At 46.4% G+C, this 16915-nt stretch overlaps 1 protein-coding gene across 4 annotated transcripts in view; it reads right to left on the bottom strand.

The window, feature by feature from the left end:
* Window positions 1–13577: 13577 nt before the first annotated feature.
* The window catches only part of LOC105281461 (neurotrimin), a 181716-nt gene continuing 178378 nt past the window's right edge, over window positions 13578–16915 (bottom strand). For 3 of the 4 annotated variants that reach the window (XM_011342708.3, XM_011342711.3, XM_011342710.3), the window contains one exon: window positions 13578–16074. In XM_011342708.3, the coding sequence (XP_011341010.1) occupies window positions 15929–16074 (146 nt within the window). In that variant the 3' untranslated portion in view covers window positions 13578–15928. The remainder of the gene's footprint in view (window positions 16075–16915) is intronic. The other variant, XM_011342709.3, reaches the window with a different exon arrangement.

Here is a 16915-nt window from a genome sequence, read left to right as displayed (position 1 = left end):
GATGCAGAGCAACTCGAGACGCCTATATTAGCTCTTAGACAACAACCAGAACACGTTCCATGCTTACCTTTCTGTATCGTAATTAAAGGCACACAAATTATTTTAGAATTTATAACGCGAAAAAATAATTAAATAATCATTTCTCACATTTAAATACGTTTCTAACGTAAACTCTGCAGTTATCTACATATTAAATTAGCAAGTAATTCATGAATATGAGAAGACGACGCAATTATGCAATAATCTCTCTCTCTCTCATTTTCTTTGACTACGCATTTACGCAGAGTCTGAATCGTTAAAGCGGCCGAGAGGGCCAACATTTTGATCGTCCGAATCAGTCAAATTTGTAGCTTAACCGCAGATGGAGTGTCCTCGGGCGACGTGGTACGCCATCACGGAGGAAACGCCGGGGCGTTCTGCGATTCAGGCAAAAATAACGCTGATATCCGATCGGCAATAGGAGCACAATGGACACCGGGGACGATGACTGTCCCGGCTGCCGGGGCACTCAAAGAAATTGGCTAGTGGTTTCCTGACCCCGGGACGTTCGGACCTTAACGGATAGTTGGAAACTCCGGGTGAGAGCAGGTGGCTTTGGTGTCGCGCCTCCCTCCTCCTCCCCTTGAGCCGAATCCACGCCGAACCGCTTCGGAGACACCCCCACGGCCGTTCTCCCTCTTCCACCCCACATCGATGGCGGACGAGAGGGTGGTCGGTCCCGGTTCCCGGCTCGGTCATTCTTTTCGCATCGCGTTTCCAACAAAGGAGTTACCCGAGTGCCGAGAGTTCCTTTAAATCCCCGAATACCGCTCTTTTCTTCTCTCATCCTTCCCTCGGTCGAAGCTGAACGCGAGCGTATCCACGCCTCGATTGTCCGTTGCCGATCGGTCCGATCGTCGTCCTGTAACTGATCTCTGCCGCTCCGGCGCGATCCCGCCAAGTTTTCCTCCTGGTATACGTGATCTCTCCCTCGGAGTCGCATCCCCGGCTATCGGGGAGACGATCGTCTTACAGCGCTCTCAGACAGCCGGCCTTTCGTTCGTAAGTGCGGGGGTGGGTTTGTCACCGACGAGCCCACGACGTGGGAGGTGGAGGGGAAGGAGTCGGGGGTTGATAGGACAATGATACCGGCGGGATTGCGGTGCAATCGCCGCGCAAGATGTCAATGGATGATTATTGCAGTCGGGCGCGGTCGCATTTTGCATACAAACGAATGTGATTGTAATCCTATATCGCGGTGCCCGCTCACGCAATTAAATAATCATTAATGGTGGGTACGCAGGGCGCGCGCAGCGTGATTGTACATTAAATCACAGCACCGATATTCAGAGCAAATAAATAGTCGCGAATTATGCGACGCGGCAAATCGTAACACCGAGCGAGCGATCAGCAGCAGCAGCAGAGCAAGCTCGCCAGGCGCGCTCGCGGAGCGGACGGTCGGTGGTTTTCTCGATGCGCTCGAGCGTGGCATTGGATTTTTGCGAAAATAGGAGGAAAAAAAAATAAAAGGCAGAGCCGTGACGGGTCCGTTGCGCGCTGCAGAGCGCGATCTCTCGCTGGTTCCGAAAAAGAATTGCACCCCGTCATAAATGGCGAGGGTGCGAGCGAGCGAGCGAGCGAGCACACGAGGCGGAGAATAATTGCTCAACCGGTCCGGGTGGACGCGGGCGTGTAATCGTTCACCGTACGTCACATTCACGACCGAGTTTCCTGCACTTTAATCAATTTACGCTTAATTCGCCTCCGGAACGTCATCTTTTTAATGATCATCAGCGTGCAGCAACGACCGAAGCGCGCATCGTTCGGAGCGGTTTTAATGCTCCACGTATTTTCCAATTGTATTGTTGCCGGGAATATCTCGATTGTGTTGTCTGAAAATGTCCGAGCGAGGGATAAAACGGTTCGCCAAAGAGGAACTCTTCGGCTGTTATCGGAAAGTTGCCAGTTTCATGAACTTGCGGAGTTCAAGCAGATGCAAATTGCAAAGGTTTTTCACTTTTTGACATATTGATTTTTCAATCGCTGCTGTTTTGCAGAGATATTACGGTGCGCTCCGTCTCGCACAGATCCATCAGGTTTTATTCTCATTGGTGCATATACGCGCAAGTGTACAAGTGTACGCGAGATGTGCTCATGCAGCGTCAATAATACGTCGTTACGTTCGGACAAGGCTTTTGACAGGCGTACTTCTTGTCCCGTTTATCTCGATCTCCATTGTCGGCACGTGCAATCCGCTAACTGCGCGATTGCATGTTGACCGCGTGTTAAACGCGTGTCAATAGGATGCGCCTGTGACATATCACAGCTACGATAATCAACAATCGTCGCAATACGCAGAACGTATGAAAATCGATCAATCGTCTGCACTCGCGTTCCGATTGCAATCTGTACGACGTGTATACAAATTAAACTTAACGACATTTTTCAAGAGTTCCCTCGTTCGCTGTAGCGTGCAAGTGCTCGTCCAACCAGTTCAAGTTGCATGTAATGCAACACACGATGGATTCGTGAAAAGTGCATATCACAATACGCTGTCGGTGTGTGTCATTTCAGCTGCGAAGCGAGTTCGCACGCGCCATAAATTACTCGAAGAGGTGAGGAAGGAACTCGCACGCGTGCTCGCTCCTTTGGCGCGTTATCGCACGTGTATCTGCGGCTAAACTGCAATTTGAATATCGTCTCGATCTTACGCGCGCGTTGGAATGTATGTATAATGCGCCGAGAGGGCGAGACCGCGAAACGTCGATGTATAACCGAGACATATATATACGTCTCTAAGCGTCGTCGGGAACTAAAGTTTAAATCAATCGGGGTCGTGCCGAGGAGAGTGCAATCACGAGTTTACAGCTACTCGGTGAAAGTAAATGGCGGAACAAGTCCTGTCCGGCAATGCCGAGCGATCAAAGACGCGAACTCTCAACGGAACTATTGAATACGCCTCGACCTGATTAATTCTCCCCGGCACGTGCACGAGCCAATCACCGAAGTGCCTCTCATTTATTATCGCCCTCATAAGTTGCTACAAAAATGTAATGTCTGCTACACACGCGTCGAGCAAGGGGGGGTAAATTATATGCACCACATTTTCAGGATTAGTGAAACGTATACGCGAGAAGAGTAGCTTTTCTATCCTTTATTTTTATTTTATATCTTTGTCTATTAATTTAATGTAGGAAAGAGAAGGGAGAAAAGATTGTTGAAATTCCTATCATATACATTTGTCGTCCATTCAGCTCAAGGATTTTATGCATACATTTAATGCACGCTCAAGCTACGTCGCGTTAAGTGATAAAGCTCACATTGGTCTTTATTTGAAGACGTGCGTAAACCCGGGATACGAATGGCCGAGCAACGAATAAGTCGTTAAACGGCCACTGAAGAAGGAATTTTCTTGCCCCGCGGCGCTAAACGTGGAAGATAAAGCGGGCTTAAAAATTAAGACCCGGCCGTTAAACTTATAACGCCGCGGTATCTGCGTAATGAATATACATGCAAGAAACGCGCGGCAGAGATAGTGGGATAACGGGGTTAGTCTCACCCCCGCGCGTCTAACTGAAAAACTCGAAGCCTCCGCTAATTGTAGGTCATTATCGGGCGGCATGCACGCGCCGCGTTTTGCGCTCGGAGCGGCGAGCCACGCCGATGAACGAGCGGACACGCGCGTGTTTAAGACTTGGAGCAGATTTCGCCGGTAAATCCGAGTTTACGGAGGGTTCAACGGTGCCCCGGGCCAGGCAGCAAGAAAATTTATGTGTACTACCGTTCACCCCGCGCGCCGCGCGGTTATGCAAGTACCGGGATGTACCGGGTACGCGCGCGCGTGGAGATGCAGCAGCGCTTTCCTCTCTGACGGGGTAAAGATGTTAGTCTTTTGTGATGCACGGCGGGACGCCCCGCACCTCGTATCTCGATTACTACCCTTCGAGTGCTCAAGAAAATTCAAGAGGGATGCATCGAGGGGTTGCATTGGCGTCATCCTGCATTGACGTTCCGCCGTGAAGTTGCCGTGCGCGAATTTGCGCCGCGTGTCAGGTCGAGCTTGCAACGCGATCTTGAGCTTTAAAGCCGGAAGATTATACGTGTTAACACGCGTAAACGAAAACGACGCCCGTTCCTAGTTAGTGTACATGGAGAGTTCGTTGAGAATCTGGACGTGCGCAGCGCGCGATTACGTCGATGCCGTTACGGCCATGACAATTATGCGATTTAGAGGGCGGAGGGCGGAGGGCGGAGGGCGCAGGTCCATACACGTTATTATCACTATTAGCCAGCGTAGCGCAATAAAAGCGGAACGTAACTGGCATGTAACAGCCGTTAAAGAAGGAATCCTCGAAATATAACGTCGCGTTCTCACTTCTCTTGTAATAGCGTGAAATCTCGGTGTACCTCTTCGTCCTCGTCCTGAGATAACAGGGCAGGGCGCCGCGGCCGTTTTGTCAGGATCCTCTTGATGTCGGGAACGTGAGATCGTTATTTCATTATGGTTAATTTGAGACTGAGCACGCTCATGGGGAGGCCGACGAGATAACAGAGGGATTCCCGTCATTAGAGGAGCGCATCTAGTGAAGATTAACGAGCTCTTAGCCGCGCGGTATCCGTGCATCGCGCATCCGCACGTCAAATGATGTTTATTCATATTTATTCCTCACATCTCGTTCCTTCCGTTCCTTTTTTATTCCACGCGGAATGACGGAACGCTATCGGTATTCGGTCTTTGTCAGGGAAGCGGCTGGCGCAAAGCCGAACATCACTGACAGCGCCAACGCGCGCTCGCTCTCTGTGAGAGAATTTTACAAATAAATAAGTGAGAGTAGAGTAAATAAATGAGCTCGCCGCGAAGAATTTAATCCGATTAATGCCCGAAACAATTCTATTCGTATCCTCGCGAGTTCCGATTCGCTCTCGTTTTTTAGCGCTTTTAAATGCGCGACAGAAATGCATTTACTATCCAGCCATTTTTACGCACTATTCTCGATAATACTGCAGTTGCAGTTGTACGATTGCGTGCACATCGCTTTCGACAAAATCGCGTAAACAGGAATCGCGAGATTTACCTGCGTTCAGTGGTCGACTCGGCGTGTTCAACACTGAGCGCATTGAAAATGCCATCGTTCTATGGTGCGAGAGACAAAGAGTCCGTGCATGGGCTCCATCAATCACGCGGCGAGTATCAGTCCGCGTACGCGTGCACGACGCGACGCGTTCTTCTTCAAAACGGACTGATCGCGCGGACAGAGCCGACTGTTCGGGAAACGTTTCCGGTTTTCGCGCGTTTTCCTGAAATCGTCGTGCGAATTAAGGACGGAGAGAAGATGGTCGCCGGATTATCGATCGACCGTCATTCCGCTGCCCTTTGCCTGCACGTAAATAAGTAAGGGGAGCTGCAACGGCTGCAACGTAACACGCACGACTACGCGCGATGGCTACGTTTATATCAGAAATTAAAGTCGATATACGATGCGTTATTACCGCGACGTTTCCTGACGCTGATCGTGGAGATGACTTGCACGGTGCATTTTTTTATGAACGATTTATCACGGCAACGTGTCGTGTGACACTCGCGGGTAATAAAACGGGGGATGCAGACGAATCGCAGAGACGAATGTGAGACGAGAGGGCAAGAGAGCTCGTGCGAACTCGTACGATTTCCAACGTGTGCACAATGTAAAACGTAAGATTCGTACGTTAGCATGAATGTCGAATTTCATGATTGGCCGAATTTCGTCAGACACGAATGGCGTTACATTGACGCAACGCCAATATTGACTCGTTGGCGGATTGGCTGATCAAGTCGTTCCTGCACGGAGAATCTTGTTTGCCTCACGTGTGGCTTTTATATTGAATCGCTTGCATTTCGCGCGGATCCCACATATCGCCTGCTAAATTAGATTAGACAACGTTCGACGGGACGGAATGCATTTTGTTTCGCGAGTTACATGCTCCCCACCCATTGCCACTCCTTCTGTTTCCCCGATTGCGCGCGATAAATCGGGATTTGCGGATTGTATTCATTCGCAGCGCGGAGAATGAAATTGTTCGTGAAAAATTCGCAGCGTCGCGAATGAATTCGCTCAGAATTCCTCGCACCGGGAATCTACTTTGTCATTAACGTCTATTATTAATATTTAGTAACATATTTTGTCAGAATTTAAGTCGGCAGCAAAAAGAGAGAAGGTAAAAGAAAATCCAGATGCAAATACTGATCACGAATTGATGGTTCAAACATCGTCGCTTCTCCTTGAAATGCCCATATCGAGGATAGTATTGTTCAGTGCCCATGAAGCTGCATAATAGATGCGATACCGATGTATTCACGTCAATAGTTGCTTAGGTAATATCATACTGTCCTTCGAACGCCACCTGCAATTGTCACAGTTGGCGAACTGAATATCAGCATTTCAATCTCGGTCGCGGTAACATCTAAACTTCTTAATAGATTTGCTTGAATACCGCGTGTAAACTTCCTCCAACTCGCTGCCTCGCGATCGATCGACGTATCATTGCATTACGATCTAATTACGAATGGGGGCGTCATGGTCCCCCTCGAGAATCCCTCGGAAATCTTCTCACGGCGCTCCTTTCTCATGGCTCTCCATTGTTTAGCTCATTTGCACCGCGAGAAGAAGCAGAAACGCGGCGCGGAAAGAGAGCAAGCGGCGTGAAGAGGAAGAAGAAAAAATAGGAAGGAAGAAAGGGAAATCGCGGAGGGGCTCGGCCATGGGGAGATTTACGAGGAACGAGGTCTTCGCCGGTGGACTCACCGGTGTGTACTTACGACCTTAAGATATTGCGGTCGTTTCCCCTTGGTCAGGCGAGCCGAGGAAGTCGGTGGCGGCTGGCGCGCACCGCTCTCGTCCGTCGCGACTCCTTTTTGCTACCCTCGGACGATCCGGGTCCCCCTTGCCTCCTTCTACCTTCCTCCCTCTCGTCGGTCCTCGTCGTTCTCCGCCTCGTTCCACCCTCTATCAATTCATTGGATTTTTAGTGGCGCGAACGGTTATAACCCCCGGTCGCTATCGCGCGAAATGTGCCCCCATCGAGTTAAAAATTGGCTTCTAATATGATATACGCCGGTCACCATATGGCTGGGAGAGTGCCGCAAAACGGACGATATTTTCAGTTTCTTCGGACGGCGCTTTATTCGTCGTCCACCTTTCCTCCTTCTCGACCTCCTTCTCTCGGCTACCCACCCTCGTGTTGCCCCATCTCTCGCGCTTGTTCCCGTTTTCTCGTGCTCCTTTCTCACTTACCTATCATCGCTCTTCTCTCTGTCGCGCCTTTCTCCATTTTGCCCCGTCTCGCTGCAACCAGCACCCGATCTTTTCTCTCTCTCTCTCTCTCTCTCTCTCTCTCCCCGCCCTCATTTCCCGCCGTTCTCTAACGTACTATTGGAAAGCGATAGTATTTTCGCGCCGGCGGTTCTCTCTTATGGCGCGGTCATATTTCAGGACCCTATCCTAGCGAGAGGCGAAAACCCGGGAAGCACGCGGGGTAGGGTAAGGGTGGCTGGCAGACACGCTAAGGGATAACACGGAGCCGGGTATATGGGCGCATTTAATATGCAATTGCCGGGCGGCGCGCGCCAGGGGTGAGATCTCGCGCGAGGGGTGCGGAAGCGCTTCGACGGTGGCGTGTGATTCGCGCGCGATCGACGACGGTGGAGGGTTCCGGAAACGCGCGGATACACGGCACATCTGTCATCGGGTTTCTCCGATAGCGGAAACAGCGTCGCAGGAACAGCGATGAAGGGACGAATAGTTCGGCCGATCGCGGAAGTCGATTGGTCAAATCTCGCGGGCAGCAACAGTTAGTTTCTCTCTCTCTCTCTCTCTCTCTCTCTCTCTCCCCCTCTCCATCTCTCCCTCCCTTCCTCCCTCTCTTCCTCTTTCTCGTATAGAACCGCTCGAATTGTAGTCGAGTTCTTGGCGAAGTCAGAGCACCAAATTATACCAAGCGGAGGGGATCGTCTGGTCTGGTACACATCCGAAAGCGATGAGAAAGCAGGAAAAGATAAAGTGAAGTAGGAGGGCGGAAGGGATACATTTATCCCTTCGTTGTAGTTGACGACTATTTAGATTAAATCGCATGGCCGATTAATCGCGCGTCTAATTGTACAACTCGAGGACGAGCCATTAATCTCTGCTTGTGAAAGTGGGATTACCGATCGCTAAGTAGATCCAGTCGTCATTTGGTCAGACGTATGTCTCCGTTATTTTCTTGCATACGCGACACGAACAATTCTGTGTCGATGTAACCGCAGCAGTAAACACCTGCAACTTGCGGTTTTATGGAAGCCAATGTCTTTTTTTAACTGTCACCCAGTTTTACAACGTGACGCGCAAATAAAGAGAACAAACAATTTTCTGCAGTTTTCGTTTGTTGTATAAATACGTAACGCTATGTATACCAAAGTGAAAAATGTACCTGTAAATGTACCATCACAAAAAGAGAACAGCGTTTGCATTTAGATGTCTACATACGTATGCTTTGTTATGTATTGTTACGTTTATACTTTTAAAATATCATTTCTTTTTTATTTATGCGATTTTTGCCTATATCATTAAACATGGCTATCTATTCATTTCATCGAAATAGTTTCAACAATGAGAATGCATTCAAAGTTGGTTGTCTAGCCACATCTTGTCTTACCAGATGATTAAATTAATTCAAGTAATTAGTTATTCAGTTCTGTGCTCGCGGTAAATTTTAATAAAGCAATGAAACCCCATGGTCGTTGCCAATTAAATCGTCGATAGCCAACGTAGCGCGGTTGATAGTACGGATGTAATAAGATCGCAATGAGGGTGAACGGAGAATGGAATACGTAGACATCGTGCAGAGAGATATAATTTATTTATGACGGCGGGCGGCGGGTGATAAAAGTCTTAAGAAACGAGACTGAAATTGAGCCAGACATTGTTCTTTATTACGACGGAGACTGGTATTTGAGTGGCCTGCATAATGCATTGCGGTTTGGCGCCGGAATAATTGCAGACCTTATTTCATTTTTTTTTCATTTCGTGGAATTACCGGTCACCGAGAGCGGTCTCTGGCCTCTTAAATAGTAAATACATCTCACAGAAATCTTGCGGAGCTTGTATGAGACATTTAATGATACAATAATTCACACGCCGAAGTGAGAGAAATATTAAATGTTAAATTCCCACAAATAGCAGAGCAATAAAAAGAGAAGAGAGAGACTGCAATCTAATAGACATAACATAATACGACACACTTTAACTTGTACAATTACCGATTAAATGATACATGTCTATCTATAATGTAGTGCAAAAATTTTTAAAGGTTTCGCTTAGCATGATCAGCGTTTTAATAACATAAAGTACATCTGCAAGTAATGGATGTAATGGATTTTAAAAAATGCATAAATTAATCTTTCGACGATAACGTTAACCGTCGTTTGTGTAATGATATACACTACATTACACATGCATGATCTTTTAAATAAATCTCGACCCTGATTCATAAGGAAAGATTTTCTCATTTTTTTCAGAAGTTCTTGCAACGGGTTAAATCGAGGTTACGATGCACGCGATTGATGCTCTTCCTTGCGTAACATAATTTCACCGATAACGTTCGCAACGATCGAAAACTTGGCTCGGATTCAGGATATCGCGAGCGCGAGCGCGGATGATCTCATCGTAAAGATTGCACAAGAGAGCGGCACGCAAAGTCCTCCTTGTTGAAGTGACCTCGTCAGGTCGATTCAATTCCGGGCGATGAGCGACGTCGAGGAGAGGAGCGAACAAAACTAGACGAGCCACCCGCTCTCCGCCTGCCGATCTCTTTTCCATCTCCACGAGAAAAGAGAATGAGAGAAAGAGAGATAGGGCGAAAGAACTAGAAAGGTTCAATGGCGGATAATAGGATTTTTTGACGTACGAGAGACTATTCGGTCCCGCTCGGATGGGCCTAGGAAATAAGAAAAAAAAAGAAGAGTTCGCGCTTATTGCTGACTCCGCGGAAACGACTCGTGCGCATCGCCGCACGCGGAAAATAATGTGACACGCGAGTGCTGGTAACGCGCGTCAGTCGCTCCCCGTTCTCCGATCCATATTTCAAGTGTTACCTTTGACTTCGTACCTACACGTGTTGCGCGTCCGCTTTTCTCGTTCCGCTTCTCTTTACGCATTGCTGCTTCTTCCGCCTCAATAAGAGCACTCGCATCTACACGACAAAAACGCTACGAAACGCGGCGGAATTTATGCTTCGAGAATCTGCGCGTTGTGTGCGACTTATGCGTTGCGGAACGAACGAGAAAAGAAATCATAAATATCCATAATTAATAAAAAAATTTCGTAGTATAATAAATGTTGAAGTAATTTAAACCGTAATAAATAAAGTGAGATAACTATGCGCTGAAGATGATCCGCAGAATCGAGATATTCAATGAATATTTTGTACTTTTAAATTACGTGATTCAATATCGACATATCGACTTGCCCATGCAATTTTGATTTAAAAGTGAGGCTTTTTTAGAAGCATATATTTTATTCCAACGATAGTTGCGAATTAATGAAACGAGAGTTCCCTGATAAATCGACAGTTTTTTTATTTAATGGGCAAAAGCAGAATTGTGAGTGTTTAAACAAACGTGGCTTTAAGATATTCGATAACTGCACATGCATTATATAAATATACAAAACATCGGCGCATCGAGTTTAATTAAATGGTATTTATCGTACCAAATATGTGTCCGTGCGCACGGGTTACATATTTCCATTTCAACCCCTGCACGTCCATACGGAAATAAATTTCATCTCGCGCATTTTAGCGGTACAAATAACATGATGACGTATCTATAATTATTACAATATAAAACCGCATTTTATTACAGTTTGATCGAATTACATTATTTGCCTTGCCTCCGCGATATGGTCGGGTGAAAACTCGTTACGTAATAACAAATTAATTTATTTACCGAGTGACTAAATTACTAGTAACGATGGAAAATAGACAAACCGTTCGAATATCGATTAATTATTTATCGGCGAATAGAAGTGCATTAGAGACGGCACATTAATCGAGTTCATCGCGATAATTTTGCTGTTATTACACGAGCGATACAGATAAAGATTATCATGCCTGATTATGACAGCCAAATCGAATTCCAACGTTGCAATTTCGGTTCGGGAGAAAGAGCGGAGAGTAGGCTGGAATTGAGAGCAGCAAAGGGAGAGAGAGAGAGAGAGGCAGAGAGAGAGAGAGAGAGAGAGAGAGAGAGAGAGAGAGAGAGAGATACTCACACGATGCTCGCATACACCATCGTCGTCGTACGCGATTCGAACTGAAGCCCTTCCCACAGAGCTATAGGAGACACTTTCGAGATTACGTTCCTACCTGTTCCGAAATGATCCTGATCCGAAAACCATGAGGCACTTTCCTGCCGTTGCATTATTTTCGCCCCCGAGTGTCCAATCGGTGCGGTGGGAGATGAAAAATTCGCTTTATGCAATTTCGGGAATTGATTCCGTTAGTCCGGTCGCAATAATCTTCGTTATTTGAGCGAATAGTCGGCCGTGTGTACGTGTGTTATTTTTAACGTGATACAACCAATAACTGGAAAAGCTTCTGGAAAAAAGGAGCGCATCCCTCGGTTTTCCGCAAAAAGCGAGATAGTAATACAGTTTTCATTTAAAAAAAAAGGAGAAAGGTACACTCCATAATGTACCTCGCGTACATACGTACATACGCGTTACATGACGTTCGCGTAATATAATCGAGATCGTAATATCGCGAAAGTAAACGGCACTCCTTGCCGATCCCGCCCCGATCTACTAATTCAATTGGCGCGAATTATTAAGCCGGATAGAACATCAATTTTGATATCTGGCACGTCAGGAGTACTCCGAACATGTTCCTACGACCGGTAATGGCCGCTGAAGGGGACAGGGTGGGAACGGAGAATAGGAGACTATACTAACTTCCGCAAGTCGATAATGTCCCGTAATTAGTAACTCTCGAAATGTCGATGTGAGGATGGCATACGCGCGAAGCTACGGACAGCTCGTCGGAGGAGATCGTCAGGAGAAGACGAACATTGTCGCGGTCGTCGTCGAATTATTTATCAACGTCGTCGTCGATATTGTGGTCTTTGCAATGCGATGCAAATTTATTCGATTGTAAACGGGAATATCTGGCAACGGAAATAATTACTTAACGTACCTAATCATGATCGTCTCACTCTGGACTGGAAGATCGCGCCATCGAATCGAATCGAACGCGATCGTTCTGGTGATCGCATTGCTACGTTAATACCAAAGAAAGGAAGAAAAACGGAGGAAAAACGGATGCATTCTGACCAATTGTTCCGTCGTTGTCCGCATTGGATCTGCTGACCCCGCTTGCTTTTTCCCCATCGTTCTCTCTTTTAATCGTCAGTCATTTTCTCGCCAGCATCGATACGCTCGCTCGGCCGACAATCCTCCTCTCGCTCGGAACGCGTAGCGCAACCGGGCGAATTTCGAGGATTTTCGTAAAGTTACGCGGCCGTAAATAATCGCGAAATGAAACGCGGGAAACCTGTTCGCCTGAAATATTTCGCGCCCCGGCGACGGGGCGAGCTCGTTACCAACTAGCGAGACGTTAAAAGTGTAAAGCTGTCGATAATTAGGTGCTTCGCGCGCGAATACGTTACACCATCTTCGGATCAGTTCGACTTGCATAGCAGAATATTAAGGAGTTTCAGGTTTCATATCTAGTTACGTACCAACTTGGATCGATCCGAGCTTGATGTTCTGCCACGGAGACTCGTATTGTACGTGTCGACTGCGAAGTGCCAATGCTCGCCAATTTATCTGTGAAAGCAGTGACACTGCAGCGTGTACACTGACTGTAGATATTCTGTCGGAGAAAGTATAAAATGTACTTTATTTGATTTTACGGGACACGTCCCACGTCATATTGCTCTCAGCTAAAATAAACGGACATTATTTGCCGTAGTAATATGTCGAACACGTTTATTATAACACGTCGTTGTGACACGTTGATTTATACTGCACGCGAATAGGCAAAATTAATAAAATCGTTTAAAACTCCGATGAAACGCGATAAATTTTTCACAGAAGTTTATTGCGACTTTTCGTCATTCTCATGCATTGATTTAATTTTAAATAGATTAAAATGATATATGGTTAATTGCGTGATAGTAATCTTTCTTTTCTTTTAATGGAGGCACTGTAGAAGAGAGACGCATTTGCAATCAAAATTAATTATAATTTCACAAACACGCGACTGTAATTATTATATATTAATAAAACAATAAATTAATAGCTCGCGTATCGCGCAGCACATATTTTCTACATATCCGAAATGATGATTTTTAAAAATAATTGTAAATATGTCTCTTACACCCATAAATGATTAATCATGCCTTACCTTGGCGAGGAATTCTTCTGTTCTCCATTTTCCCTGCTTCTCCAACTATAATGAGCCAAATGTGTAATAAAAAATAATAACGATAAAAAAGGTATCAAAATTATTATGAACAAAAGCGCGTTAATTACGGAAGTAACCTGAACTGGCTGATCGTTAGGATTTTCATTAATGAACGATGTTCATATAATGGCAGTCATTTACTCGATTTATTAAGATATACAGGCCGACAGTTCCACTATATATCTACATCTAATCGTCGGTTTCGTGTGCCGTCTCCGCACTAGCGATGCACGTGGTACATAAAAATCATTTGACATAGTGAAATCGTCGGACATGATACATTAATAACATTATCATAACTTAATTTGAGATGTAGCTACGCGATCGCGCTGCAGCCTCATTCGGTATTCTACTGAACGGCATCCGCCGTATCAAATATCGCCTCTCTTATCACACTCTCTCTTTTCATCACTCTGTTGCACACACGCATGCATTCTAGTTCTCTTTTTCAAACAGCATAATAATAATAATAATATAATATAATATAATTCACAACACTCGCCCATCTTTCTCTCTACACTCGGTTTAACAAGCGCAGCCTCGAGTCATCCTCGCAAAGACGACGATCCCGGACCGATCACAGCACAAACGTATCTACAATATTTACAGAATTAACGGGGAAAGGCGCATAACATTTCGCATCCGCTTCGCCCGAGATCGAACCGGCGATGGCAATTCATATACGATCAGGTACAACGTAAGAGGAGATTCAAAGAGTCGGTTAAAGCGTTTGCAGAGCGATTCCCTACTCGGTGTGTCGGCCCGTGTCGGTGAGAAATTCCGATTTACTTCCACGGCCGACGTTAACGTTAACGCTAACGTCAACCGTTCGTCCGACCGGGGCACACCGCACTCTTCTCGAATTGTGTTACCGTAATTTGATCGCGGCCCCGCGCACAACCGCGGCGGAGACCGTTTTATCTCGTTTACTATCGAAATGTCGTTTAATCGCGCAAAAAGAAGCCACGAAGCTCTCTGCGTCACCGTCGTCGATGATTCGAGGCTACTTGACGTCTAGCGTTAATTCCTTCCCCAGAGACACACACTCGGGATCGCGCGGGGATCTCGCCGTTTGAGTTCCTTTAATAATCCACGCCATGAGAGACGCATCGTGCACACGTCGTGTCACCATTACGTGCGCGGCTTACCAATCAAACGGTTAATTACGAGATTACCGAGCGGTGCGTCTCGACACAACTACGATCCGTACGTACGTGTATGTATATATATATATGCTATATATATTTGTTTATTTATATTCTTGTTTATCATTTTATGCGTACGTATATGCATATTTATTCAATGCAGTTTCCGTGTCTTCCTCGTGATATGGCGGAGAAACGCGCGCGTTGAACGTAAAAAACGGCAGCGAGAAAGTACGCGAATTCGCGGATTTTTTTTATCTCTCTTCCCGACGAGAGGGGAGGAAGTAATTAAATTAGCACCTAATAGTTATCGAATAACTTAGTCAGAGAATCACGATGGAGAGTACGCGATACACGACGTATTGCTTTTTTTCCCCCGCGAGGCGTATCGGAATCCGATGAGGTGTACGGATAAAAAATCTATCGGCAGGAAAACGCGATTCGCGGATGACCAAGCAACGTTCGGAACGCTTCGAACACGTCGATAGCCGGAATCGAAATATTTTCGGATGTGCGAGGGGGAGAAATTGAGCGGGGATCCATACCGGCCGACAATCCGTCCAAGTCACGTGCGGTTCACCGTCCATCAGATGCAAAGCTTCCGCTCGCGGATTCGACGCTCCGCTTCGATCAGAGAGCTTCATGGAAGAGCAGAGACGGAAGATCCTCGCCGTGCAGGAAGATCCTTGGGATCCTCGTGGCGTGTCTCGAGTCTTCCAATGAGGTGCGTGTCCTATCCTGATCTTCCTGTTCTGACCGGTGACTCAGATTTCGTGCTTGACTTTCCGAATCCGCGAAAACACCCTCGGGCCGGGACCGAATAAGCAGGAGAGACATCGCGAACGATCAGTCGTTCTTCTTGGTGAACGCTCCGCAGCATCCCTACTTCGACTGCGCCGGGAGAGGGATCCTCGAGATGATACATGGGGGTATATGCGAGAAGTTCGCTCGCACACCGGGGAACCAAGGCGCGCGTTGATTCATACACAGGGCGACACACAGTCAGCGCCGATCGATCGGCAAAGCCTAAACGCGGCCTCGTACTCGCCGCATGCATACTTACATGACATATTTTATATATACTCATATTTATATATATATTTATATATATATTATATATATATTTGCTCTTTTTCTCTTTCTGTCTCTCTCTGTATAAGTCTAGTTTTGGTATGAAAATAATTTCAAGCGCGGCCCGCTTCGTCGCACTCGTCCGTCACTCGGCCGGAAACGGCGCGCCGGAAACCGGCGATCGACCGCGCGCGCGCACCGGCCATTCCCGGCCAATAAACACTAGAACTGGAAGCCCCGTTCCCGCGACGTGAGAATCACCTTCTGATGGCCGGGAGCAGCAACGACAGGAGGCTCAGCGAGAAATGAAGGACGAGCTGCGCTCGATGGGTCACGCCCGGGCTCTGAGCGTCCGGCAGGTCACCCGGTGGCCTCATCGACGGTCCATACTCTCTATCGTAGTCTGAAAGCAGACAAAACTACGCTGCGGTTGCTCCACCAGCTGAATGGAGGACAATTGCGTGGCCGAGGCGGGGAACCAGTTTCGTTCGAATGTAATTTTCAGGCGCAATCGCGAAATCGCTGAGTGTCAAGCGCGAAAATAAAGAGCAAGCCGGACGGGATGTTTGGAATATGAGATGTTTGTACCTTCATGCACTTGCGGCACATATCGGTCGATATAATAAAAAAATATGACTTGTGACGTTGAAATAGATACTAAAAGCTATAAGTCTTCTAAATGATAACATTCTTTTTTGTTTCGTTGAAAATTCGATATCAAGTTTGGATATTACAAGTTCCAATTGCGTCTTATGTTCCTAGATTATTTTCCACCAACCTATGATCAGTTTAGCCTCAATGTGATCAGCGACTGATGGAAGAAACCAGAAATAAAAATCTAAGAATACGTAGAATTTCCTGTCTATAATTGCATGGTTCTCTACAAAAAAAAGAATGCGGGGAAATATATAAAAATGATAATTATAAAAATTATAAAATTTTCGAGCGGCAAAAAAGCTTTTAAAGAACACGTTCGCTCGGTGGGCATAGTCGACGTAATTGCCTTTATCTGCATATATCATGAACTACAACAGCTCATATTAACGCTATTTTCATCAGATTAATACGTTAAATGAAGCAGAACTAAATCGCGCGAGGATAAGTGAACGGAGGATCGAAACAGAGTGAGAAAAACGCCAACGGCCAAGTCAAACAATTATAAAAAAATATGAGAGTGAATTCTTTGCACTGTTAATATAAACGACAGTTTCAAATTTGCTCGTTCAGTTTCACACGAAGCCATA

The sequence above is a fragment of the Ooceraea biroi genome, chromosome 1 (assembly GCF_003672135.1).
Source record: "Ooceraea biroi isolate clonal line C1 chromosome 1, Obir_v5.4, whole genome shotgun sequence".
Classification (NCBI taxonomy): Eukaryota; Metazoa; Arthropoda; class Insecta; order Hymenoptera; family Formicidae; genus Ooceraea; species Ooceraea biroi.
The sequence above is the reverse complement of the archived record's forward strand: the minus strand, read 5'-3'. Positions and strand labels throughout refer to the sequence as shown.